The sequence below is a fragment of the Equus quagga genome, chromosome 13, assembly GCF_021613505.1.
Source record: "Equus quagga isolate Etosha38 chromosome 13, UCLA_HA_Equagga_1.0, whole genome shotgun sequence".
Taxonomy (NCBI): Eukaryota; Metazoa; Chordata; class Mammalia; order Perissodactyla; family Equidae; genus Equus; species Equus quagga.
In genome coordinates, this window is record NC_060279.1 from 32,922,805 (window position 1) to 32,949,123 (window position 26,319).

At 42.9% G+C, this 26,319-nt stretch overlaps 1 protein-coding gene across 3 annotated transcripts; it reads right to left on the minus strand.

Moving 5' to 3' along the window:
• Positions 1-1,701: 1,701 nt before the first annotated feature.
• On the minus strand, positions 1,702-18,277 carry SLAMF7 (SLAM family member 7). 3 transcript variants are annotated; one of them, XM_046682848.1, is made up of 7 exons: positions 18,214-18,277; positions 10,301-10,633; positions 8,742-9,014; positions 8,404-8,520; positions 7,359-7,468; positions 5,484-5,546; positions 1,702-4,641 (listed from the first exon to the last, which is right to left on the minus strand). In XM_046682848.1, exons 1-7 carry the CDS (start codon positions 18,266-18,268, stop codon positions 4,570-4,572), a joined length of 1,023 nt encoding a protein of 340 aa, XP_046538804.1. In that variant the 5' UTR covers positions 18,269-18,277; the 3' UTR covers positions 1,702-4,569. The 3 variants fall into 3 exon arrangements, with proteins under 3 accessions (XP_046538804.1, XP_046538806.1, XP_046538805.1); XM_046682850.1 differs by having other exon boundaries at positions 10,301-10,496; positions 18,214-18,274; XM_046682849.1 differs by lacking the exon at positions 7,359-7,468.
• Between the last annotated feature and the right edge of the window lie 8,042 nt (positions 18,278-26,319).

Consider the following 26,319-nt stretch of genomic DNA (forward strand, 5'->3'; position numbering starts at 1 on the left):
CCCTAAGCATCATGTACCATATATGAATCTACTACTATGTGCCAAGCACTTACACTTGTTTCGTATAATCCCCACATTGCAAGCCCCATAGGAGTTTTAGAGATAAGAAAATAGAGACTCACCGAACCCAAGCCTTTGGCAAGGGACATCCTTCTAGTAAGGGCTTTCAAGCCCAGGCCCGTCTGTGTCCAAAGCTATGCCCTTTCTTCCGTGTTCTACTTGGGAAGAGAGGGCTCCATCCCTCTCAAGCTTTGAGCCCCATCTTCCTCATCCTCTGCAGGGTGTGGCAGGGGAGCAGGCACTGCTTTTGTTGTAGCCTTGGTTTCATACTGAAAGTGGAACTTCAGGCAAGTCTCCTAGTTTCTCTTGGCCTCAGTTTCACACCCATAAACTGGACATAAGTATTCCAGACCAGTTTGTCTCAGAGGAGTCATATGAGGGCCTATGGAACAGAAGTTTTCTTTACGTGAAAGCAAGTGGCTCCCAGCAGGGGATTACAGGGTAGGGCTGGGGTGGGGAAATTGGAGGGTCTTAGAAGACTCACCTCTTGTTGGGAGTTCAGGCAGGTGCAAAATGCCAGGAGAATCTCAACAATACGTCTTCTCCAGTGGAGTCAGGCAGACACCTGAGGCCCCACCCAGAGAGGCTGTGATCTTAGTTTAGCGAGTACCATAAATTAGGGGGATTTTCCCCAGTTAGAATAATGGGGGACTCATAGTCTTGCCTGAGGACCCATCTGGCTTAGGGCTAAAGGAAAAACAACTGTGCAGCTCAGAGAATGAAATACCAAAATTCTGACTCAACACACAATCAGGATTACTAATTTTTCCTTTTTCCTCAGTCTCTAATCTAACTTGACATGGCACTTCTTTATTGAAAATTTTGATATTTTGTCCATCACGGATTTTTTGCATTAGTTTTGATTTTTTAAAATATTACACAAAAACATTATTTACCTTGATAGCGGAGTGTCTGGGTGCCCCCTTAAATTTTGTGCCTCACTTGCTTCACCCTAGGCCCTGATCACGTGGTATGGTGTCACAGCTGAGGTGGCATCACTGCGGGTCACACAACTACTCAGTTGGCACTGGACAAATTTCAGATCCTAGTGTCCACTTCTGGCTCCAATGTAAATCTTTCTCCCCTTCAAATGCTACTACAGCCACGCCCCAACCTCCACCACCTCTGTGAGAATTAGAAAAAATGCCTCTTCTTCAAGACATACTGATTTTATTTAGAAAGGACGCTTTATTTTTTCCCTCAGGAAAATTGTAGTAATAAATACAGGCATTTACAATATTTATCATGTGAATGGTGCTCTGTGGCATGCAGTGCCCCAGGCAGGCCACACCTGTGAAGGGGAACCGGATGTGCCATCGCAGATTATGCCTCTTTGGCATAAGAATAATTTTGAATTGATTATTTTCTTAAGGTGATTTTTCTTTTTTTTAAAGATCGGCACCTGAGCTAACATCTGTTTCTAATCTTCTTTTTTGTTTAAAGAGTGACGTCTGAGCTAACTGTTGCCAATATTCTTTTTTTTTTTCCTTCTCCCCAAAGCTCCCCAGGACATAGTTGTATATTCTAGTTGTGAATGCCTCTGGTTGTGCTATGTGGGATGCCGCCTCAGCATGGTCTGATGAGTGGTGCCATTCTGCACCCAGAATCCGAACTGGCAAAACCCTGGGCCACCAAAGTGGAGCACACAAACTTAACTATGGCCATGGGGCCAGCCCCTCAACTGATTATTTATAAGAAACAGCAGACACAGGAGAAGTTCTAAAAACAAGTAGAAGTTACATTTTTGTAAGAGATACTTGCATTTATAAGGAAAATTTCCTTTCGTAAGGGTGTTTCCCTCTCTGTACCAGAAGGGGAAGAATGACTAAATCTCTAGAAACTTCTTATCAATGGACATGAACTTAAATCTGCATAACAGCCATACCCTCAGTTACTGGGCTTTGCCTGATGACCTCCCATAACTGCGTCCTCCCCCAATCTCTTCTTTTGCCTTTAGCTGGTATAGAAGTGGTATACAAGCTGGTGGCGAGGGTCTTTTCGGGGAGTTACTCAGTTTTCCTGGGTCTCCCGTGTATACAGGAGGTATACATGTTATTAATCTCCTATTTGTTTTTCTCCTGTTAATCTCTCTTTTATTACAGGGGAATCTCAGCCAAGAACGCAGAAGGGTAGAGGAAAAATTATTTTTCCTCCTCTGCACCTGCAGAGCTCCACGTGGAGGCCAGCACAGCCCTCCTTCCAGGGTCCTCAGAGTTCCAGGATTGCCTCCTACTTCCAACCTTCATTTCCTCTCAAATCAGCCTCAGACTGTTCTCTTGGTCCCCTCCTCCTTAGTTTTTTTCTTGAAGGCTTATTATCTCTTACTTTGATCATCTTATGTTTGAAGGGGTTTTTTTCAGATATTTTCTCCTTTCACAAATTTTAACACACATTTCTTCACCTTACCTCTGATAAAGTTAATTCGTATATTGGGATCCACAAAATGGAGGCCACCCCCATGGCCCAGCCCAGGTCGTAAATCAAACTTAAGTCAGCCTGCACTTATGGGAATCACCTGTCAAAGAAATCTAACATGCACCAAAACCAGTCCTCCAACTCAGCCTAGCTAGGTTATGCTCACCCTAGAAAAAAGGACCCACGAGCCTTATAGGGAAATCCCTGACCTCCTAGCTAATCATGCATTGCCTCCCATAATGCTCTATAAAAATTGCTCTTGGGCCAGCCCCATTGCCTAAGGGTTAAGTTCTGCATGCTCTGCTTCAGTGGCCCAGGTTCAGTTCCTGGGCACAGACCTACACCACTCATTGGAAGCCATGCTGAGGCATCAACCCACATGCAAAATCGAGGAAGATTGGCACAGATGGTAGCTCAGGTCAAATCTTTCTCAGCACACACACACACAAAACTCACTCTTGCCCCAAATCCCTTAGGAACTGTGCTCCACTGCTTGTGAGGCACTGTACTCCCCCAGTTCATGGATTGTTTTCCTTGAATAAAGGACAAATTTGTTACTAAATTGTTTTAGTTTTGTCATTTGACACTTAACACTTCCAGACCTGGGACATCAGATCCCTTCCCGACATTTCCACTGAAGATGTGTGTCCAGGAACACATCAAAAGCAGCCCTCTCCCTCTTCATGTTTTTCATTTCATTAAAAAGAAAGTGAAGTCTACGGGAGCAGGGTTCATGTCTGTCTTATTTGCCAGGCCGACCTAGCAGAGGTTCTCAATAAATATTTGTTGAATGAATTAAGGGGCTTTAAAGGTTTGCAAGTGACCACCCCCTGACTCCAAGTCTCCAATAATGGGTTTGAAATGTGTCTTCAGGCTCAATTTCTCCAATGGGATGGGCTCCTGTACAGGCCTTGGCTTCTCACTTGCAGCACAACAGTGTAAATGAAGCTGGGGCAGTGGCCCTTGTCTTTGGGTCAGGCACACTTCTGAGTTTCTGAAGCAGGGTACTTACCGTGGATATTCAATAAGAACATGATTGCCTTTAAGAGAAGTTATTCTTGTCAATTTGCTGTTTTCCTATTTAACTTGAGGGGTGACTCAGGGGTCATGAGGATTTGTAAGTTTGCTTTGCAGAAGAAAGAGAATGCCTTCAGGGAGGTCGCAATCACCTGGATGGTGGGCTCCCAACTGCTATTAACACCCAGAAGTCAGATTGCCCAGGGGCCAGGAGTGACCTCTTGTTTCTCTGAAGCTCCTCCTGTGAAGCCCCTTAGCTCTATAAAACACCCTGCTTTCTGCTCCTGTTAAGGTGGATTTGAGAGAATCCATGCTCCCGCCTTCTCATTTTGGCCAATTTGAATAAACCTTTCTCCGTCTCCAAGCACCAATGTCTCAGTGATTGGTTTACTGCACATCGGGCACATGAACTTGAAATTGAGATGTTCAGTATCACTTCCATCCAGCCAAACTCAGTCTTCTACCTGTCTTCTCTGTCCTTGTGCACTTTGCCCCCAAGTCCACATCTCATCCTCTAGGTGTCGGGAATCTGTGGTCAGGTCTGCTGCAATTGCCCATGGAAGTAGCTCGTGAGGGGTCAGTTTCATGAGAGCAGAGAGTGTGTCTGACCGCAATCACTGTAAGCTCAGCACCGTGCCAGGAACACAGTCGATGAGTTGGCTAATAAATCCATCTCTGGCTTCTGTGCCTGCTTCTGCTGGGAATGTCTGCCTTTCTGAAGTTCTTGCCCTCTTGGCAACCAGATCGTTGGTATATTCTGACCTCCAAGCCCTGGGATGGGAGTGGCCATTCATACGTGTGACACAGCATTTACATCTCAACAGAGACACTTCAAAGCCCCTTGCTTGGAGTTGGCTAATAAATTCACAATCACATTTCCAGGATGGGACAGTTACACATTCTGGGTTTGAGGAGATTTCTCAGCAGTGGGTAGAACCAGAAACTCTTAAATCTGAAGGAGCATAAGGGATAGTTTATTCTGAAAGGAAGTCAGTGTTCTTCATTATTCTTTGATCGAATCAGTAAATTCTTTCAACAGTTTTCTCTGGGGCAAGACAGGAGGGAGTACAATGCTGTTTAGGTGACATTCTCATAGGTATACAGCTTCGGTGTGTCTGGTGACGTGGGCAGAGAGTCATGTTTCTCCATCTGTAAGGCAGACATAAAGATGCAGAGCACTGGAAGTGGGCAGGGCTCTGGATACCCCACAGGAGATCCCACCATCCAGACACTCTTCATTGCTAGGGTTACCCAACCCAAACCTCCTGCTGTGCTTGCTCTCACTGTTTAATCATTCTGATTTTAGAGAAACTATTTCTTAAGGGTTAATCTGCATTTATCTTGTTGAGTGTTTAATGAACTGAACTTTCCTTCCAATCACCCATCAGAACTAACCTTTCCTATTACTAAGCAAACTGCTTTGTCCATTCTCAACTTTTCTGATCTGGTTGGGAAAGGAGACAGGGAGGTATCACTGCTTCTGCCAAGTATGATCTATGAAGCAATGAGCTTGAAAGCTTACTACATTAGTAGTTTGTCTGGGGCCAGGGTACATGCAAATAAGATGTAACATAGAAAGACCATGGAAATGAAAAGGAAATTTCTCCTGCCTCCAGTTTACTGGTCACTCAGAAGCAAGCTGGAGTTGCTTCTTCAGCTCTCCCTCCCCTCCCAGGCACAGCCTAAGCCATGGACTGTTCCTCCATCCATGCCATCAGTCAGGATCTTGATGATGTTCCCTGTTGCTCCTACCTGGAACCTCTCTCCTACTCTATTTGTTCCACATTGCCCCCATTCAACTCCTAAAACACAATTCTCTCCTATTCCCCATATTCTTTTGTACCCCTAAGCAAAGGGAATGGAGACACACTGGGGTAAATTTTAATACTAAGGAACACGAGATCCCTGGGGCCCAAGAAATTGTAAGCTAAGCTTGAACCAGGAAAAAGGATGGAACAACTAAGATGAAGCTCAGCTTTAAAGGATCTTACCTTTGGGGGTATTTGCACAGTGGCATAAAATGTATTCACTAGATTTTCCTCTGGAACAGTTTTCTGTTAAAAAAACAAACAAAAGAAATCATCACCCACCTCCTGGGTCACATAGACAAGGCCAAAGAGATACCCAGAATCCAGAGAAGGGAAAGCAGAGATGGGAGGAGATGGTGAGAGGGAAGAGAGTGTTCTGAAACAGGAATGGGTAGCGGGAAGCGCTCTTGTCCGTGACCGCTATTATAATTGCTAATAAGTTTCTTTTAAGAAGGAAGCACATTACTTTTCAACTGTGTTGTGTTTAAATGAATTAAAAAATATATAAGAGATATAAGTCCCATGAGCTGTTACCCTCCTAAGGTGACTAAAGGGTAATTTGAAACAATATTGCTAATGTTGCAAATAAACTTTTCCATCAGTCTGAAGGGCTTCTGGAGCAAATCAGTAAGGGTGACTGATGCGCCAACACAAAACACCAATGACAGCAACAACAAAAGTTCCTTCCAGGCTGGAGAAAATTTCCTGGGTAGATGAAATTTATTCCTGAGCACCCAGGACAGTCGTGTGGTCTCCTGGAAACTTGGCTTGAGCAGGGGTAGAGGAAGGATGGTGATAAAGTGACCAATTGTGACAGAAGCCAGGCTGAGTGGAGCACAAAGCAGTCTCCCCCATGAGGAAGGAAGGAGCTCTCAGGAGACCACAATTTCAAATAGGAAACATGACGTCTCCTCTTGGAAAAGTTATAGGCAAGTGTGGGAAGATGCAACCTGATCAGGAGATGCCAAAGGCTGGAGTAAAACTGAGATTTTGAGGCTTCAAAGTGTTTCTACTTCTTTATTAAGTGGACCTATGTGGAAGAATGCTGTAGGACCTCTAAGGAGCTAGCCCAGCCTGGCCTATGACAATTGTTCCTGGGGAGCCTGTTGAAGTTGTCAACCTAGTCCATGTCTCCAAATTGTCTCTTGTTGTTTGAGTTTCTTTAAACTTTAGTCCTATGATTTCCTTTTCAAAGAGTTTCCTTTGAATAATCCAAGTGCCCATCAACTGATGATGGGACAAAGAAGATGTGGGATATATATATATATACAATGGAATACTACTCAGCCATAAAAAAGACAAAATCATCCTACTTGCAACAACATGGATGGACCTGGAGGGAATCATGCTAAACGAAATAAGCCAGACTGAGAAAGACAAACACCAGATGATTTCACTCATATGTGGCATATAAACAAACACATGGACAAAGAAAACAGTTCAGTGATTACCAGGGGAAGGGGAGCACTTATGTGGTGACAGACAAGAAATAATGTACAACTGAAATTTCACAATGATGTAAACTATTATGAACTGAAAAAAAAGAAAAGAGTTTCCTTTGAATTAACTTTGTGTTCATTCACTTCAGCTTAGTGACCTACACTTGGGAAGCATTAAGCATGGGCTGAGAGCCACCATGGGCCCTCTGAGCCGTCTCCTGATGGCTCCTTGAGATTCCTCAGAGGAAAGGGCATCTCTAGAGCCAGTCTTGTGACACCGTAATTCAATCGTGTCAAAGTCACACTTCCTTACTTGCTGTTCTATGCAAAAGGAATCAGGCCCATTGAGCGGCTATTGTGAACTATGGAGGGAAAGGAACAATTCCATAGGTCACAGTGTGAGCATTACTGGTTAGGTCAGAACCAGGTGCTCCAGAGGCCACAAACATCTGCAGAAGAGAGAAGCCAAAAAGACTAGGGGAGACACAGACGCATTGGATTTTAAGGGCTATGCATCCTCTTCTTCCATGTTGCCCAAATTCATGGAAAAATCTCAAGTAAAACCAGAAGGGCCTCAGAGAGGAGGATCAGGCCCCAGGAAAGATGGGAAAGGACTCACATTAAGGTGAGAGACTGTGTCATACTCTGTGGTCTCTCCAGAAGGGGGGTTATAGTTAAGAGTTTCTTGTTGATTGTCTGTTCTCTTCTTCTCTTCAATGAACTCTGAAACTAAGTTGAGAGAGAATTAGAACTGGCCCCTCCTTCTACTCACCACCCCCACTGGCCCACCACCCTGTGTGGACTACCCACTTAGGATGACCAACTATCCCGGTTTCCCTGTAACTGAAGGGTTTTCCGGCACAGCGGGCTTTCAGTGCTAAATCGAGGAAAATCCCAGGAGGAACTGGTTACCCTTGTCACTTCACTGTCCAGTCTCTGGACCAAGGCAGCCAAAAGGGGAGCAGAGAAGGTCAGAAATGGTTTCAGAGTGCTTCCAAGAGGGAAAGAAAATCTTAAACTTTGCAGTTCATACCCAACCGATGCTCAGGTCCCTCCCCAACACCCTACATGGACAGTATCAGTAGGAACCCAAGAAGACAAATCAGCCGAGTTTAGGGACGCAAAGTATAGGTTGTGGCATGGAAAGAGATAGAGACAGGTTTCTCTAGGTGGAATGTGACTAGACTGAGGTAGGAAATAAAGAGAAGTCTCTGGCATTGATCCAATGGAGAGGACTAGGGCTGGTTGGGGGGCTCTGACAGGATGAGGATTGGAAGGGCTGACTGGAGGGTGCTTCTCTGTGGGACCTCAGAATTGGAGGCCATCACCTCCCAGATCAGGAGGGCAGAATCAGCATTGTGAGACCTGTGTCAACAGGAGGGCCACACCAGTAAGTTCCTTTGGGGAAAGCAAAGGGGTGGGCACTGGAGAGGGAACTGGGAGGATGTTGGCCTTAGGAGAGAAGTTAAGGACTCAAGCACTCTCCAGAACTAAGGAGCACCGGCTGATGGTGTTCTCCTTGAGGACAGAGACCACGGCCTCTTCATTTCTGTATCCTAAGTGTCTAGTACAAAGCCTGGCACATAGTTTAACATCTGCTTATTGAATAAATGAGGGAGAAAATGCATGAATGAGGGTGAAGACAAAAATAGTACATGTTCTACCTTTTCCTCTTTCTTTCCGCATAATCAAAATAATTGCCACCAGTGCAAAGGCACTGAGAAGGAAGAGCACCACCAGGAGCTTCAGGACCATGGACGAAGTTGGGTCCCTAGGGGCACCTTTGAAGAGAGAATGGGTGGAGAATGAATGGGTGGAGGGAAAGGAGAAGAGTCAGCTAGGGAACATGACCCTACTTTCGAGCAACTCCCACCTTCCCCCCAGTCTTGAGACTTCCCAGGGGCACCCATTTTTCACACAGGGCCTGTTCCCATGAGGACCTGGGGCTAAAGAAGGTATAAGTCCTGAGACCAGAGGCTCTTGGAGAAAGAGAGACAGTCACCTTCACAGAGCTTCTGGGCAAAGATGGGGTTTGAAGAGTTGCTGCTGATGGGGTTCCTGGCCTCGCAGATGAAAGTTATGTCCCTTTTCCCCAGCCTCCAGGACACGGGGAGGATGGAGCCATAATGGGACTCATTGGTTGCCTGTCCCAGGGACTTCCAGGTGTAAGTCACATCCTCTCCTCCTTGTTCCATGGAGCATGTCAGATTGGTCACACAGGTGTCGTTCTCAATGTTCTGCAGACCCATGGTGACTTTGGGCCTTGATAGGTACTCTATAAAAGAGAAATGGACAACCAAGGGTGGAAACTATGCCTATAGCCCTCCTTTTCCTGAATTATTCTTATAAACCTTGGATGTGAATCTCTAGGGTGCTACATAGTAGAGAGGAAGCAGCAATTCAGAGCAGAGTTTTCATTCTTATCTGGGAAAGAGAACTATCTAGGTCTGCTTGCCTACGGCTATATAACAACAACAGTAGTAATAGAAATAATAACAATGCAACAATAATGCAGGTGCCCTTTACTAAGCACAGCCATATGGCAAGCGCTATGTGAAGTGCATTTTAGATGCTGGCTAATTTTATCCTTTTTAGAGGCTTCCTATTCCCCTGTCCTCAGGTTCCTTGAAGAGACTTTCACTTCACTCTCCGAGAGAGAATAGTATCAGAATAACACTTCAGGTCTCCCATTCTACTTTGTGCTCACTCCTCTCCCTCAGAGGATGAGCAATTGGTTCATTGCTGAGATAAGAGTGTGACATCCATCATATACATTTCTCTACTCCTGGGTTTGAGCTGTTAAAATTGCTGTTTAAATATGATTTGCCCATTTTTTCCTCCCCCAGCTAGTTTGTTCGTAGAATGCATGCCTTCTGTTCCCTTCAACTATGTCTATATGGAGGACACACCTGGATCAAGGTGCTTGGTCCACCTCCTACAAGCAAATCTGGATGCCCATCTCCTGGTGTCCCTGATATCACAGCTCAGTGAGTGGGGCAGCTATTCTTGCAGCTGGTTGTATAATTGTTTTGTAAGATTGTCTTCTTTGAATGGGCTTCTAGGTCTTAACTTGGGGAAAAGTATTTCTCCTAGTTAGCTTTACTAGAAAAGCTAAAGCTGATATTTTTATCTTCTCTCTAATTCTTGTGTTGATTTCTCAGTTGTTTGGAATCTGTAGGGGAAGAGGTGTGATTGATGTTTATAACCAATAATCTTTCTAAGACGCGCATCACTTTCCTCCCCATCACAAATATGGAAACTAAGTTTCAAAGAGATTAAGCAACTTGGCTGAGGCCATGCACCCAGTAAGTAGAGATGCCAGCATTTGACCTGTGTGACGGCCGCTTCCCGTATTGCCTATCCTCTGCCGCACATCGCCTCTTACAGAATCTGAGTAGAAAGGGACCTCGGGGGTCAGCTACATCTACTTCATCCATGTAGGAGTTCCCTCTTGCACGTTCTTGCCGAGTATTTATCCAGCCTTTGCTTAAACATTTCCAGTATCATGGAGTTCACCACTTTATGAAGGCAGTCATCTACTTTGGAACTGGTTCCGCTCACCATAGACTTGCAGCCCATACTCTTGGGTGAAGGGATGCTGGAGAGATGAGCTGTGTATCTCAACACGGTAGACACCTGAGTCTTTCTTCTTCAGTTTGCTGAGTATCATGGAGTAGCTTCCTTCCAGAAAGTCCACCCTTTCCTTATTACGATTTTGGGTCACTATGATGTTGGCTTGTCCATCTGGCGTATTTGGCTGTATGGTGACAAGAGGGGTTGTGTTGAAGATCCAGATAATGCTGTCAATCTCATTTACCGAGTGGTTCAGAGGGAAAGTTACAGCCCCACCAAGGGCACCAACCAGCTCCTTCCGGGTTCGAGAGGCCGCTGGCCCTGCAAACAAAGAGAACCATAAAATAAACCTGAGTCCCTGCCCTTTTCACCAATACTCACCCTCTTTGGGTCCAGGGAAGTTCCCAAGAAACCTTCTCAGTCAACCAGCCCCTGAGTGAGTGAGGAAACCCCTTGGAATCTCTCTCACACAAAGGCATTGAGGTCAGAACTCTCTGCCTAAAAAGAGTGACTGCAGGTGAACTCGTCCCGTTCCCAGAGACCTCTGGCTGAAAAAAACAAGTTCTGAGGTAAACCATAAGGCCCAGCTCCATGACTGACAAGTTCCTGTCGGGGCACAAGTTGGGGCGTTACTGTTGACTCCCCCTTTAGGACTCCCAGACTCTCCTGGGAGAGCTGATTTTGATGCAGATGAAGAAAGAACAGCCTGCCTGACCTGGAGGCAGTAGTTCTGAAGCACAGATCAGGATAATGGGAGGTGAGCTGTAAGTTCCTAATGATAGTGACAGCTTAGAAGTTTGAGGATGATTTATCTTTCTATTTTATGATAGATTCGAATGGATTCAAGGTCATCTCCAAAGGAGGTTCTCATTCACTTGAATTCCAACATCCTTCTCTGAGTGGAAAGGAAAAGCCTGAGTGACTGGGCGCTCTGCAAGATGCTCAGACTAACTTGGGATGCTCACCCCGAACTATCAGGACTTGTGGTGGGGCTTTGTTTCCCCCAAGAAATTTTTGTTTCACCACAATCTTAAGTCCCCTCAAAAAAAGCATGACTTGCAAACAACCATCAGTGGTTATGTGGCTCCAGGTGAAAAACAATTAAGAATTACTGCTAAAAAAAAAACTCCCCAAAGCGGTCAACTGAGCATTTCCTGTGAACGGGTGTGGGGAGCAAGTCCTCTTCTACCTGATATCTGAGGGACAAACTCAGGATAGCACAGAGCAGAAAGGGAATTTAGAGAGGGACTAGCAGCTTAAAAGCAACTACTGTGATCTCATTTAACTCTTAAAACAATGCTTCCAGGAAGGATTGTTTTACAGTCAGAGGTACAGCAGTTAAGTCCGCACGTTCTGCTTCAGCGGCCCGGGGTTCACTTATTCAGATCCTGGGTGCGGACCTATGCACTGCTTACCAAGCCATGTTGTGGCAGGCGTCCCACATACAAAGTAGAGGAAGATGGGCATGGGTGTTAGCTCAGGGTCAGTCTTCCTCAGCAAAAAAGAGGAGGATTGGCAGCAGATGTTAGCTCAGGGCTATCTTCCTCCAAACAAAAGGTGTTCTCCTTGAAACTACCAAACCCAAAGTTATTTTCCCTTCTACCTCTTAACAGAATACATCAAGGCAAAATTTCTAAAATAAATTTTTATTACTTCCATCACGGAAAGCACAAAAAGGAAGAAACAGGTTCCTGCTCTGTAAAATGAGGATACAAAACAGTCTCTGTTAGAACTCAGCTTCCCTGGCTAGAGTTCCCAAATAATTATAGTTGCTATCTATTAAGGGTTTATTCTGTGCTAAACATTTATTGTTAAGATTATGACTAATACTTATAAATACTTCATACTTATCCTGCATATTAGAAATTTTGATCCTCTTACACAAGGATCAGCAACCGATGGTCCATAAACCAAAAGTGTCCTGCTGTCTGTTTTTGTAAGTACAGTTTTCTCGAACACAGCCATGTTCTTTCCTTTACATATTGTCTATTGCTACTGTTCCACTACAACTTAGCTGAGTTGAGTAGTTGTTACAGAGACCATATTGCCTGCAAACCCTAAAATATTTACTGTCTTGCCCTTTATAACAGAAGTTTAACTCCTGATTTGATGAGAAAATTGAGATTCACAAGAGCCTAAGTAACTTGTCCAAAGGCATAAAACTGGTAGATGGTGATTTGAGGAGTTAACCCAATGTCACTCCAGCTCTTGAGCCTAGACTCTTTCTACATCTCAATTTGAAGGCCCCCTGACATGGGTATCAGCTCCAGCCTCTCCCTCATTCCCCTTCTCCAGCTCCTTCTAGAGAGTAGGTGCCAACTCTGAAAGCTTTGGGGCTCATGAAATCCTGATTTCCCTTTCCTGTCCTTTGGTGACCTTCCCTCAAGCACAAGCTGCTCCACCTGTGCCCCAAAGTAAGAGAATCTGATGCTACCAAATGTTGACCTAGTCCCTTGACTACAGGTCTAGGGTCTTTAGGAGCTGATTCCTGTTTTCAAACATTTTCCCCCTATAATTTATCACTCAGTGCATATATACTTTGAATCCCTCAAGACTTTATCAAATCATCCTGTTAAATAAGTAATCTGATTTTTCAAGAAGCTGCTTTCCCTGGTTCCCTATTACTAAGGCAGGATATGTTTTCAGTTGCTCTCTCTTTGATCGTCCCAAAGGATGCCAAAATAGTCTCAATAAATGTTACAGACAAGATCAATTTCATTTTGCATTTTTGATTGATCAATTAATGCATTCTTTCTTTTTCTTCAACAACAGAGATGGCAGGGCTGAATAATTTGCAGTCAAATAAAGATTAGGTATCACTTGCCCCCAAGGTGCAATGACTGGATTTAGGCTATTATGAGTAGTTTCATTCTCACATGAGGTTTGGCGGAGATATTTAAGTCGAGGAGGTGAGAAAACCGCAAAGAGGGCTTTAGCGCTTCACCAGGTATACGTGCATTTAAGCCACAAGCAATTGTTCTTTTCACTTCTTCGCACGTGTAGTGCTATATTCTCAGGATAAATGTCGAGGTGTGAGTTGTGTGGGGATGTAGGAAAATGTCTCCAAATTCATTGTTCTTGTTAGAACAATGAAATTGGAGGATGGCACAGTACAAATTGCCAACATGAACCTAGATGGAATACTTTTGTTCTACCTTGGTTGTATTTTCAGGGCGGGAAGAGGGGTCATGAGAGAAGAAAGTAGCTCCGTGCCATTCCCCAAGCATAAGTTCAGAGGATGGGGACAGGGCTGGTGGTGAGTCCTAACAAGTTTTGTTTCCTCTTCCTGGTTGACTGAGAAGGGATCCAGAAACTAGAGACTTCTCTTCTCAGCTGTCCAAGGCTGAACTGAAACTCCCCTTTCTGTGATGGTGTCTCTATCTGCAGTGATCCTACAGAGTTTTACCATGTCTAGGTAGGTCACGCTCTTCTCCTTCAGTCATTCCTTCCTTTTACAAGAATTTATTTAGTTCCATATTTGTGCCAGGAGCTGTTTAGGAGCTGATGATATAACAGGGGAGCAAGATAGTCATGCTCCTTACACTCATGGAGTTGGGAGCTAGTCATTAAATAAATAACTACCTGTGTTATGAAAGGGGAAGTAATAGGTACAATGGGGTGACTTAACATGATCTGTGAGATCAGAAGACTGTAGAGAATAAGTAGCTACTAACACCCGTCTGCAAGGCCTGGGAAGATGGGGCCCCAGGAGACTCACCTACCCTCCCACCTAGATCAGTACAGTGAATGTTGTAACTTGCCTCCTCTGCATCCATTTCACCCCTTCCTCATTTTGTAGAGTGGTTTGGGTAAGATGGACAGGCATCCAGTTCAAGTGGTTACTTCCTCTGGAATAGTAATTAGTTCAAGTGTATTACATAACCTGGGTTGATTGTATCTGAGAGAAGCCCAGGTCTTTTGCTCCAAGGCCAAGATGACCATATGATGCTGTGGGAAGATGTGAAGCGTGGGACTGCCACCCACTCACTACCACCAGAACATCAGCCAGGGCTCCTCCCTCGCCTGATCCCCAGTTTACTTTCTACCTCACACTTTTATTTGTGCTTTATCCTTCTCTCTGCTCATCTAAAGCTTATTCAGGACTCATAAAGCTTAACTGAAAGTTTCCCTGAGGAAATCTCCAACCCTTTCTCGCACCCACCCCTCTGAAAATCCCCCACTAATGTCACTTCATTTTCCACTTTAAATTCTCCAAAAAGAGATATTCCCTTGAGTGGTGAATAGACATACCATTTTGCTGTGAATTAGCCTTTGACTGGTCTACAGGCATTAGGTTCTAGATTCTCCTGATGATGGGGTCTGAGATCCCACACAAGGAGATGGCCTCTCCTCCCAGGTAGCAGGGAGCAGTGTAAAAGAGTCAGAGTTGGCCTAACTGGGAGTCAGGAGACTGGGATTCCATTCTGGTTCCTCTGTAATAATAACTCCAGCAACAAACACTTGGTATCACTCTGTGGTTCATAAACTAGTTTAACGGGAGTTATCTTCCTTGATCCTCAAAGCAACTCCATGAGATAGAGGTTAAGCTCCACTTTATAGATGAGGACACTGGGGCTGCAAGATGCTAGTGACTTTCCCAAGGCCCAAAACTGAGAAGTAGCAGAAGTGGAATGAGAAGTTAGTTAGTTGCTCCATCTCAGAGGCCTGAATTTTTTCGGCTACTGCCTCGCCACTTACCACTTCAAGTTTCAGTGTTCTCAACTTTCAGAGGAGAAAAACAACAACCTCTTTTTTGCCAGGATTTGGGGGAAGATGAAGAGTGAATACGGATTTGAAAGCATTTTGAGAAGTCCAGAACAGTCTGCAACACAGAGGTAGGCGGGAGGCAAGAGCAGGGAGTAGTGTTATAAGGGACAGGCCTTGAGAAAGCTTCCCACTTTTTTGGTCTCATTTCTGCAAAGATGGCTAAAAGTGAGGAAAGGATTTCTTAAAACGTCTTTGGATGGCTTCTCAGCAAGGTGAGCTTTTCAGAAGGTGATCTGGAATCGAATGCCTATAGATCAGTCACTGGCTAATTCACAGCAAAATAGGATGTCCAATCACCACACAGGGGGATGTTTCCTGAGCAAACAGCCCCTGCCAGCCTGCCTCTGGAGGTGGAGGGGGCTGGGGCAGGAGACCCTTTGCCTTCTGCCCTGGTGAAGACTCAGGTATCTTCGGCATCAGAAGAGTCAGCCCTAAGATGCCCTCTATCACAGAAAGGGACAACAGCGCCTCTCCTTTGCCACCTCCCTTTCCTCTGGGTTATTTCCTCCTCCCCTTAATCTGCTTCCCAAAGGCTCAGGAGTTGAGTGGAGGGAGGGAGCCAAATCAGGAAAAAAGAACATCATCAGTACAGCCGGAATCAAGGAATGGAGACCCAGAAGGAAGACTTCAGGGGAAGGGAGGTTGTAAAGCCCACCTCCTGCTTGCCAGCCCAGTGCCGGAGCAAATCTCCCCAGACTGGTGTCTCCATCAGAATGCACCAGCATGTCATACCACCCTCTTCATGGAAGCCAAGGACCAGAGCGGCTCAGAGCTGGGAGGAATCTTAGCGACTACTTAGTCCAGTCCCATCTTACAGATGAGGATACTGCTGCTCCAAGGGTTATAGTGACGTGTCCCAGGTCAGTGGAAGGCCAGGGTTAGGAACCACAGCTCCCAAGGCAGAGTTTCCCAAGCTGTACCCCTTGCTACCCTTCAGGTCTGTAGTAGTGCCTCAGTGTATTTCTAGGAAGCCTAGAAGAAGGTGTACGTTGTGGGAGGGTGGGAAAGGTGGTGATGGGGCAGAGGCTATGGAACACCCCCTCCATCAGGGAGGCTTCAACTCTATGCATTAGAGTTATTTAAGAACTTGTTCATTTCTGTGTAAGATTTCACTTCATGAAAGGAAACCACTGATAAAAAAAGAAAAAAACGATTTTGGAAACTACTGCCGTTTACCTAACTTCCCATTACCTAATGTCCCCTGGAAAGATCACTTTAAAACAGAGGCGTGCCAACCTCCCAATTCACCATGCATCTTTGCCAACACTCCATCCCTAACGCACAACTTTCACTTTCAAGCTCCCTACCGCTCTGCCCCTTACTCATCTCCCACCCCCTCCTTCTTGTCTCTTCTGGTCCTTTTGAACACCACCCCAGCCCCCAATATCTCCTCACCCACTTTGTCTGTTTTCTTTTTAGTCGTTGTCTCCTCAACACTATGGTATCATTGAATCATCATAAAATCTGTGAGGGGGACAGATTAATCTTATTGTGCCCATTTTCCAGATGAGAATCCTGGAGCTGCTGCTTGGCCCCTCTGAACTTGGCCAAGGTGGTTCCCTGTTGGTGCATCTACATCCTAGAAACAGAGTTACCTGGGTTTCTTGGCATTCCCAGTTTCTGCCTTGGCCTCATGTAACTGGAGAGGGAAGGAATCCCAACTAGCTCTCCTGGGGGAGATTCGGCTCAAATACACATTTTTTGAGCACTTCTCCAGTGTCAGGTACAGCATTAGGCAGTTTGGTGTGATGAAAAGAGCACTAGCTTTGGAAACCCAATCTCTGCCCTACTCTTAGTAGCTGTATAATCTTACCCAAGACACTTGACCTCTCTGAGCCTAAGTTTGCTCATCTGTAAAATGGGGATAATAATATCTATTTTATATACTCGTGAGGAGCTTGTATAAAAAAACACCCTGGACGTAGCAGGAATTTAATAAATGGTGATTATTATTATAATTGTCTTGCATTTGATATCTCATTTAAAATATCACAATAATCCTGCAAGTTTGGTTTCATCTTCTGTTATATACTTGTGAAGACCAAGGTTCAGAGGCTAAGTAACTTACCCTTAATAAAAGAGCAACGAAGGTGTCAAACCCAGGAGTCCTTGTCCAGGGCCAGCACTGCTTTCACTGCCTTGCCCATGGATGCTCTAGGACAATCTTGGTCTCCTTTCAGCCATGGGAGGTGTCCCACAGTTCAGGTCACTGGTGGGGACCCAAGATTTTGAAAAGCTCTGCCATATGCTCCCCCACTTTGTCTGCTCCAAGTTCCACTTCTGCTTACCGTTGCTGTTCTGAGAGTGGTTTTTAAAGTGAGAGCCTATTCTGGGACTACTGCTTAGAACCAGGTGCTTCTTAAACGTGAAAATTTCTAATCAACTCAAGGAGGGTGAGAGTCTGCTGATGCCGAACACTTAGCAATGCCAGGTGGTGAGGAGGAAAGGTTTGGTGGTGCTGACTGACTATATGGCCTTGGGCCGGTCACTTCAGGCAGGCCTGTGGCGCACAAAAACAAACCAACTATGCCAAGCGCTCAGAGGAAGAGCTCATGGTGGTACCCCGTGAGTTTGATGACCAGAGAGATAATCCTAACTTACGGGGCTCCTGGTCCCTTCTGAGAACCCTGAGGACAGTAAAATCTTCAAAGACTAGAATATCTGTAACAGGCACAGAAAAGTCCTCTATCCTTCATGGCATTAAACATAAAGTGCCTACAATATGAGCTGTTTTCTAAGTAGAGACTGATTGGATTCCTTGGGTTAAGAGAAAAAAATGAAATGCTTGCTTCCACCAATATCACTGTCAGGCATAATCATTTAAAAAATATTTTTCTTTCATGGCAGAATCTGAATTAGAACACAGGTCTTCCTGATACCCAACACCACTTCTTTCAGCCCTTCCTTCCCTGGGATAGTCAGAAGGGAGTCAGTCCCTAGTCGTTCCTTCTCTCCTCCCTCCAGCCTCTTGCTGCCCTCTGTGATTCAGAGACCACAGGATGTAAAGCAATATCAGATGAAGGAGAAGAGCCTCCTCAGTTGAGCCAGAAGCGCAAAGTGGACTCTGGAGCCTGGAACTACAACTCAGGATGGGAAAGGCAGTCAGGAGATCAGGGGGATCTGGCTGGACTCACCCGTGAGCTGGCAAAGGAGAAAGATGAAGATGAAGCATCCTGGGGAACCAAGCATATTGTTCTCTGGATGTCAGTCACTAAAGTGAACCTATGTTGTACTCACATCGCTTCCCCAGATGGGGCTTAAAGTGGGAGGAGTTACAAGGCTCTAACACTTGAGTGACTCATCTCTAGCCTCTTCCTTGTTTATTTCAGCAGCTCGTATGTGACACCTGTTCAACAAAGAAGGGGGAAAATGAATTGAATTCGAAAGGTGATGGTAACCCCATTTTACAGGTAGGAAATCACAGGCTCAGAGTCTAGGAATTGATCAAGGCCACATAGGCAGGCTTTTCTGCTACGCTGTATGACATTTCAGAGATTCAGAACAGAGTAAATGGAAGGAAATAGAAGGTTAGATGAGGGACAAAAAGGTAGCACTGGGAATAATAATACTATTTATTGAGTTTGCTAAGTACCAGGAGTACATGATTCTTTTATTTATTCCTCATAACAACCCTGTGAGTGAGATACTACCATAATCCCTATCTTACAGAGGAGAAAATGAAAGCTGAGTATTTTACAGCAAAATTAAAAAGTTTTTTTAATCAGAATAAACATTATGAGAGTAAAAAGACAAGCCATATGGTGGGAGAAGATATCTGTAATATATTTATTCCACCAGATTCTTATAGCCATCATATACAAAGAAGTCCTACATATCAGTAAGAACTAGGCACATAACCCAATGGACAAGAGTCTCAAATAGGCACTTCATTAAAAAGCATACCCAAATGGCAAATAAAGAGAAACCACTAAGAAAATAATAGAATTAGGAAGAGTTAAAAGGTCAAGAGAGGCACCAAAATGGAATTCTAAAAAAAATTGTATTGATAATTTTAAAAAAAGAAAGGAAAAGAGAAATTGTGAAACCAAAAGCAGAGTGAGCAAGCAGAAAACACAATAAAATGGTAGACCTAAATCCAGATATATCAGTAATTACACTAATAAATAGACTAAACACTCCAATTAAAAAGCAAAGATTTTTTAAATGGATAAAAACAAAACTATATGCTGTCTACAAGAGTTGCACTTTAAGTAAAAAGATACAGCTAGGCTTAAAGTAAATGAATGGATAAAGATATTTCATTTTAGCCACTAGGTGTCAGAAAACAAAATTAACTTGACTAATATCAGATAAAGCAGACTTTAGGACAAAGAGATAAAGAGGGACATTTCATAATGATAAAGGGATCAATTTATTAGGGAAGAATAACAATCATAAATGTGCATCTCTGGTAATAACAGATCTTCAAAATACGAAAAGCAAAACATTTCTCTGGGATAAATGTCCAGGAGTATGATTGCTGGGTCATGTGGTAAATGTAGTGTAGTTTTTAAAGAAAATGCCAAACTATTTTCTAGTGGCTGTAGCATTTTACATTCCCACTAGCAATTTATGAAAGATTCAATTCCTCTCCAGCCCTGAACATAATTTTTAATGACTGTTCTAAGCATTACATTATGCATACAAAACTTGTGGTCTACTGGTGACATTTTACCAGTTCAACCGAAATGCAGAAACCTTACCTTAACTAAATTCCTTTAGATCCCTCCTTAATAACTTGTCTTAAATACATCCTCTACATACATTGAGAACCATATCAGGTAATGTTATAATTTTTGCTTCAATTGTGGAACATAATTTAGAAAAATCAAGAGGGAAAGGATAATCTAGTATATTTAACCATATTTTTACTATTTCCATTGTTCTTTCTTCATTCTTGGTGTTCCAAGTTTCCTTCTTTTATTATTTCTTTCTGTTTCAAGATAGTCCTTTAGCCATTCCCTTGAGATAGGTCTGCTGGTGACAAATTCTATTAGTTTCCCTTTACCTGACAATGTATTGATTTCACTTTCATTTCCTAGGTATAGAATTCTAGGTTGGCAGTTCTTTTCTTTCAGCCTTTGAAAAAGGCTATGCCAGTCCTCTTCCCTCAATGGTTTCTGATGAGAAATCAGCATTCAAATTGTTTTCCCCTGTAGTTAATGTGTTGTTTCTCTCTAGCTGTTTTCCAGATTTTTTCTTTGTTGTTATCTTCAGCTGGCTAATTATGATGTGTCTTGCTATGTATTTCTTGAGTTTCTCCTGTGTGGGGTTCATTCAGTTTCTTGAATCTGTAGGTTTATGCCTTTTGCTAAGTTTGGGGAAATTTCAGTACTTTGAATACATTCTTTTTAGCCCCACATTCTTATTTTTCCTCCTCTCTTTCTGGGACTCTGATGTTATAGATGTTAGATCTTTCTTATTGTCCCATAAAGCTCTGAGTCTCTTTTATTTTTTTTCTGTCTATTTTCTCTTTATTGCTCAGATCAGATATTTTCTATTGTCTATCTTCAGGTACAGATACTTTCCTTTATCATCTCCATTTTGCTATTAAGCCCAACAAGCAAGTTTTAAATTTTAGTTATTGTATTATTCAGTCCTAAAATTTTCCTTTGATTCTTCTTTATATCTCTGATTCTTTCGCTAAGACTTTCCAGTGTTTCTGTTTTTCTTGTCTCCAGTGTGTTTATAATTACTTGTTGAAGCATTTTTATGATGGCAGCTTTAAAATCCTTGTCAGATAATTTCAACATACGTCACCTTGGTTTTGATGCCTATTGATTGCCTTTTTAAAATGTAAGTTAATATATTCCTGGTTCTTGGTATGATGAGTGATTTTTGACAGTGGTTGTGGAGGGTGTGACCTTATTACCACTGGGTGGTTGTGAAAATCTAGACTCTCAGCTTGACCTTCCTCAATACCATCCCAAGCAAGAAGGAGGAGTATTGCGTCATTACTTTAGGGTGGGGGTGGAATTTCAGTCTTCCCACTCAAGCTCTTCTGCTATCACCCCAGTGGGGAGGGAGGGGGATTCCTCCTTATTGCCAAAGGAGCATGGAAGTCCAGGCTTTCTACTTGGCCTTTGCTGATAGGGTGGGACCCCACATTTTTCCAGTGGTATTTGGCTAGAATAAGGTGGCTGTTGTCTAAAGGTTTCTGTTTTGCTATGCTGTCTTTTTTCCAGTCCTTTGCCAAGAGAGAACAGGCTTTCCTCGGGATTAGCATTTCTGGGTTACAGTCTTGTCTAACACACAGCCCAGGATATATAGGTAAAAAGCAAACAGACAGGGAACTAACCACTGTATCATTTCTCAGATCTAGAAGTCCATAGCCAGCCCTTCTTTTCTCCACCTTTTAGGATCTTCTTGTTTGTGTTTTTTATATAATATCCAGGGTTTTTATCTGTGCTTAGTGGGAAAAATAAACAAAAACGTGCCTATTTCATCTTCTCTGGAATGGGAAGTCTCATAGTGTATTTTTATATCCTTTCTTTCTTCTGAGTCCATTGAAATAATGGTGAAATCTTAAAAAAAAAGGACTTTCTGTTAATTAGTGAAATGAATCCAAACAGATAGTTCCCTTATCTGACTTGAAAAACATAGTAATGACAGATGAAATATTTTCAAATGTATTAAAGTACATAGCCTTGCTCAAAATTAGGACAACAATTTCTGTGAATGAGAAATGATGCAGGAACCCACAATAGATGAGGTGAAGGGAGCATATATGCATCTGAAAGGAATTTTGATACCAAAATCGTAAAAAACAGGAAAAGAAAATTATAGACCAGTATCTTATGAACATAGTTGCTGAGATACTAAATGAAACATTAACAAATCAAATTAATCAGGGTATTAAAAATACATCATGACCAGGGGCTGGCCCTGGGCCAATCAAGTTCATGGTTAAGTTTGTGGGCTCCACTTCAGCAGCTCAGGGTTTCACCAGTTTAGATCCTGGGTACAGACAAGGCACCACTCATCAGGCCATGCTGGGGCAGCATCCCAGATAGCACAGCAAGAAGGACCTACAACTATAATATACAACTACATATTGAGAGGCTTGGGGAAGAAGAAAAAGGAAAAAAAAAAGAAAGGAAGATTGGCCACAGTTGTTGGCTCAGGTGCCAATCTTTAAAAAAAAAAAAAGAAAAAGAAAAGGCAGTGATAGCTCTAGAAAAAAAGAAATACATCATGACCAAATGTCACTTATCCCAAGAATGTGAGAGCGACCCAACATTATAAAAATGTATCAGTGTAATCCATCACATTGACTAAAGGCAAAATAACATATGATCATCTCAGAAGATATAATAAAAACTTTGATAAAATTCAGTACTCACAATTTCAAAAATGTGTAGGAAACTACAGCAAACCTTATACCTAAATGCTGAAACTTTCAAAGCAACACTATCAAAGTCAGAAACAAGACAAGAATTTCTCCTGTCACTACTACTATTCATTAATTAACTAGTGACTTGGCCAGTTATGGCCAATGCTATGAGATAAGAAAAATAAGTAAGATGTATGTGGATTAGAAAAGGAGAGACAGATTATCATTATTTTCAGATCACATCATTGCTGACATACGAAATCTAAAAGAATCTATGGATAAATTGTGAAAACTAATAAGAGAGTGAGCGAGGACTCCACCAAACAACAATAATTGTACACAAGATATTTTTCTCACTTGGCTCACAGGTTGACACTTATTTATTAATCTTGACCTAGTTCAATTAAGAGCCAGAGAAGTATTTTCTCCAAGGTTACACAGCATTTTACTAGCAGAGCCAGGATAGGAACACGTATTGTGACTTCAGATCCAGTGATTTTTCCATTATGAAGTATCGCCCATTTGTAAACCATACTAGTATAAATGTGGCGATGGTAGAAACAGTAGTTTTGAAATGTTATGATTTTGATTACTCATATTCTTGGCAAACAAAGCAAAGTTGGAGAGGAGATGTTTTGTAGAAAATGACCCAGAGGTCGTTTTGGAGCAGATCTTTCATTCCCATTCAGTTTCACTTTTGTGATTTGTGTCATGGCTTTCCTTGTCCTGGAAATTACCAAGCCAGTTTCTTGAAAGATAAAGAGAGAAACTATCTTAAGATGAGAAGGGGCCTGGATTAGGGGGAATGAGATCAGAGAAAATTCCTGGGACACCCCATCACACACACTTGGAAAGAGAAACCAAAAAAAAAAAAGCCTATGCTGTAACAGAAAGTAATTGCCTTTGAAAAATAAAACTTATCAGCAGCATTTGTAGTTAACCATTTCCCACTAGAGTCATTTTGGCCCATGGGACTCCATTCTCTTTTGGTTCTCTGCTACCCGAGGCTTCTCACTCTCCCTTGCTCAATGTTGCAAATCTCTCCCATCTATTAAATATTGAAAAGTCTCCAGGTTCAGTCCTTAGACATATTCATTTCTCTATCTATCCCCATTCCTTAGTTGATCTCATTCAGTCCCTTGGTTTGAAACATCCAATTTTATTTCCAACTCTGACCTCTTTCCTGAATTCCAGTCTTGTATATCCAGCCACCCACTCAGCATCTCCATTTGAATGTCTAACAGGCTTCTAAAACTTCACGTGTGCCAAATCAAACACTTGCAACTGTAGGGGTTCAGAATGAGTTACCCCGAGGTGTCCCACTTTGGCATGCAGGTTATTTCAAGCTGAAAACAGTCAAAGCCCAAAAGACTTAGGAAGAAACTCTGACCTCCCCCCTAACTGCCCAAAAGAATTTAGGTAGAGGTCCTGTTCCAGAAAGGGAGTTATCACCATAAAGAACTACAGGTATGGTAGATAGGGAGAAGCCCCGCAGTCTGTTTGTTGAAGTTCCTCTCTGTGTCCCATTGTTTCTCTATGGCCCAGCAAACATTTGTTTACCAAACATTTGCTCTTTTCATATTCCTGTGAATTGCCTTCCTTCCCTTTGAAGTCCCAGACTCGTACCCCATTCTCCTTAGTCCAGAATGACATATATACCTCATTTTACCTGACTGTCTTTAGAATCTCTCATGTTTGTGTGTAATTAAATTTGTTTTTTTCCCTTATTAATCTACCTTATGTCATTTAAATTATTTGACCAGCCAAAAGAATCTAGAAGCGTAGGGGGAAATTTCCCCCCTCCCTGGTACTTTCCTACCCTCTGCCTCCTCCTCCACTTTTCTGCTTTATCTCAGTAAATTGCAGCACTAGTCATTAAGTTTTTCACACAAGAAAATTATAATTATCTTTGACTCCACTTTCTCATATCGTGTATCTATTCATCAGCAAATTCTATTGGCTCTACTTTGGAAAATGCCCAGAACCCGACAGCTTCTTATCACCTTTCCCAACCTTCCCCACTACCATCTCTTGCCTACACCATTGCAACGGTTACCGAACTAATCTCCTTGCTTCTGCTTTGGTCCTCTATAATCTATTTTTCACAGGCCACTAGAATAATACTTTTAACACATAAATCAGATCATGTCGTTCCTCTGCTTGCCAGTTGTTTACCATATCAATTAGGATGGAATGCAAAGTCCTTTCCAGGGCCTCCAAGACCCTACATGATGGCTCTTGGCTGCCTTTCTGATGTCATCTCCTAGCTCTTTCCCCCTAGCTTGTTCCACATCTGTCACACTAACTACCTCACTGTTCTTGAATACCCCAAGCACACTCCCACCTCAGTGCCTTTACACTAGAGGAGAGCTCTTCCCCAGATATCCACATGGTTATCTCTTCCATAAGAAGATTTACTCAATGTTGCCTATTAGAGAGGGCCTGCTTGTCCCCTCGATAAAACATCACTCCCTGATCTTTTACTCTCTAAACCCTACCCTGCATTATTTTTTTTTCCCATAGGATCTACCACACTAAAGTCTAAGGACTATAAGAAGAGTGCTCTGTTTTGTTCACCACTCTAGTCTCAGCAACTAGAATAGTACCAGGTGCATAACAAATCCTTGCTATATGTGTTAAATGAATGAATGAGTGTCCTGAGCAATAAAAACTGAGGAATTATGAACAATACTCAGAATTTCCTTCTTTCTATTTGGAGAGGAAAATTGGGAGTGAAAAGGGGTGGGAATTCTCAGGACCTCAGAACTCCATCTCCTGTGAGGTTGGCACAGTGCAGAGAAGAATGTAAGGAAAGATTCAGAAACTCTAGGTAGGTGAGAGAAAGTTTATAAAACAGAACGCCTCTATATTTCTAGGAGGAAATCTGTGTCATCTCAAAGTGAGAAGTAGTTATTGCTTTAAACCATGACAGTATTGTTATAAAACATCTAATTTTAAAAACATCATTTTTTATAGTTCTTCTTTTTCAAAACGCCTATAATTAGAGTAGTTATGAAAAGTGGTGATGGAGCAAGATAGCAGAACAAGCAATGTGATTTTGCACTCAATTATCATGAAAACTTTTTTTGTAAAAGAACTCAGCATGACACCAAAATATAAAATAGATAACTTTAAATTTCAAGATGAAAAAAAATACAGGAACATTTTGGTACTTTTCTAATATATTTTAATCAGGATTTGACCAGATTTTTGGACATCTTTAATAGAATGCTTCTTTCAACTCACTCTGAAATATCTATATGAGTTCTGAAGTGTCCCTGGGAAGACACATAACTTTGGCAATTAATACTTCATAGAAACCAGGGACAGACCCCATGAAGGTGTTATTTTCTTTTATTGGCTGGTGGCTTCCCTGCAACACAGACACAGAGGCCACACTCCAGTTGGCAGAGCTGCACACGGAACCCTTCCAGTCCAGTGCCTAAAACTGCTCTTTCTTCTGGTTCCCCTCCTACCCACTCATGCATGAATCTGGTCTCTGCTGACCGTCATATCACGTTCAGATCACCCAGCTATGAGTCTCTGGCTGGACTTTCCTGAAACTGTCCCCAGTTTCTACAAGTCACTTCTAATTTGGCTGAGGTAAGAGAATCATTATTAGACCTCATATCTCTATTGCTCCTTCCAGCTTTCATGCTCCTTCACTCACATTCTCTCTGTGGGTCTTGCCAATCACATGGCATGTCCCTTGGGGAAGGGGGTTCTGGGAAGGAAGGTTACCCCTTTCCTGTGCCCAGGACAGTACCCAGTGTGACCAGACCCCTACAGGCAGACCCCAAACACCTAAAGATCTACCTCAAGTACTGTGGTGAAGGGCCCTGGATGAAAACGCTAGTGCTCCTCGTTTGTCACTAACATGACTTGTATCACCCACTGTATTATGTGT

Coding starts and splice junctions, on each gene's coding strand:
- SLAMF7 (XM_046682848.1), bottom strand. CDS start 18,268: ATGCTTGGTTCCCCAGGATGCTTCATCTTCATCTTTCTCCTTTGCCAG. Junction 9,015..10,300: donor GTATGGGCTGCAAGTCTATG/GTGAGCGGAACC, acceptor TCTCTTTTATAG/AGTACCTATCAAGGCCCAAA. Junction 4,642..5,483: donor CTGTGCAAATACCCCCAAAG/GTAAGATCCTTT, acceptor TCTGCCTTACAG/ATGGAGAAACATGACTCTCT.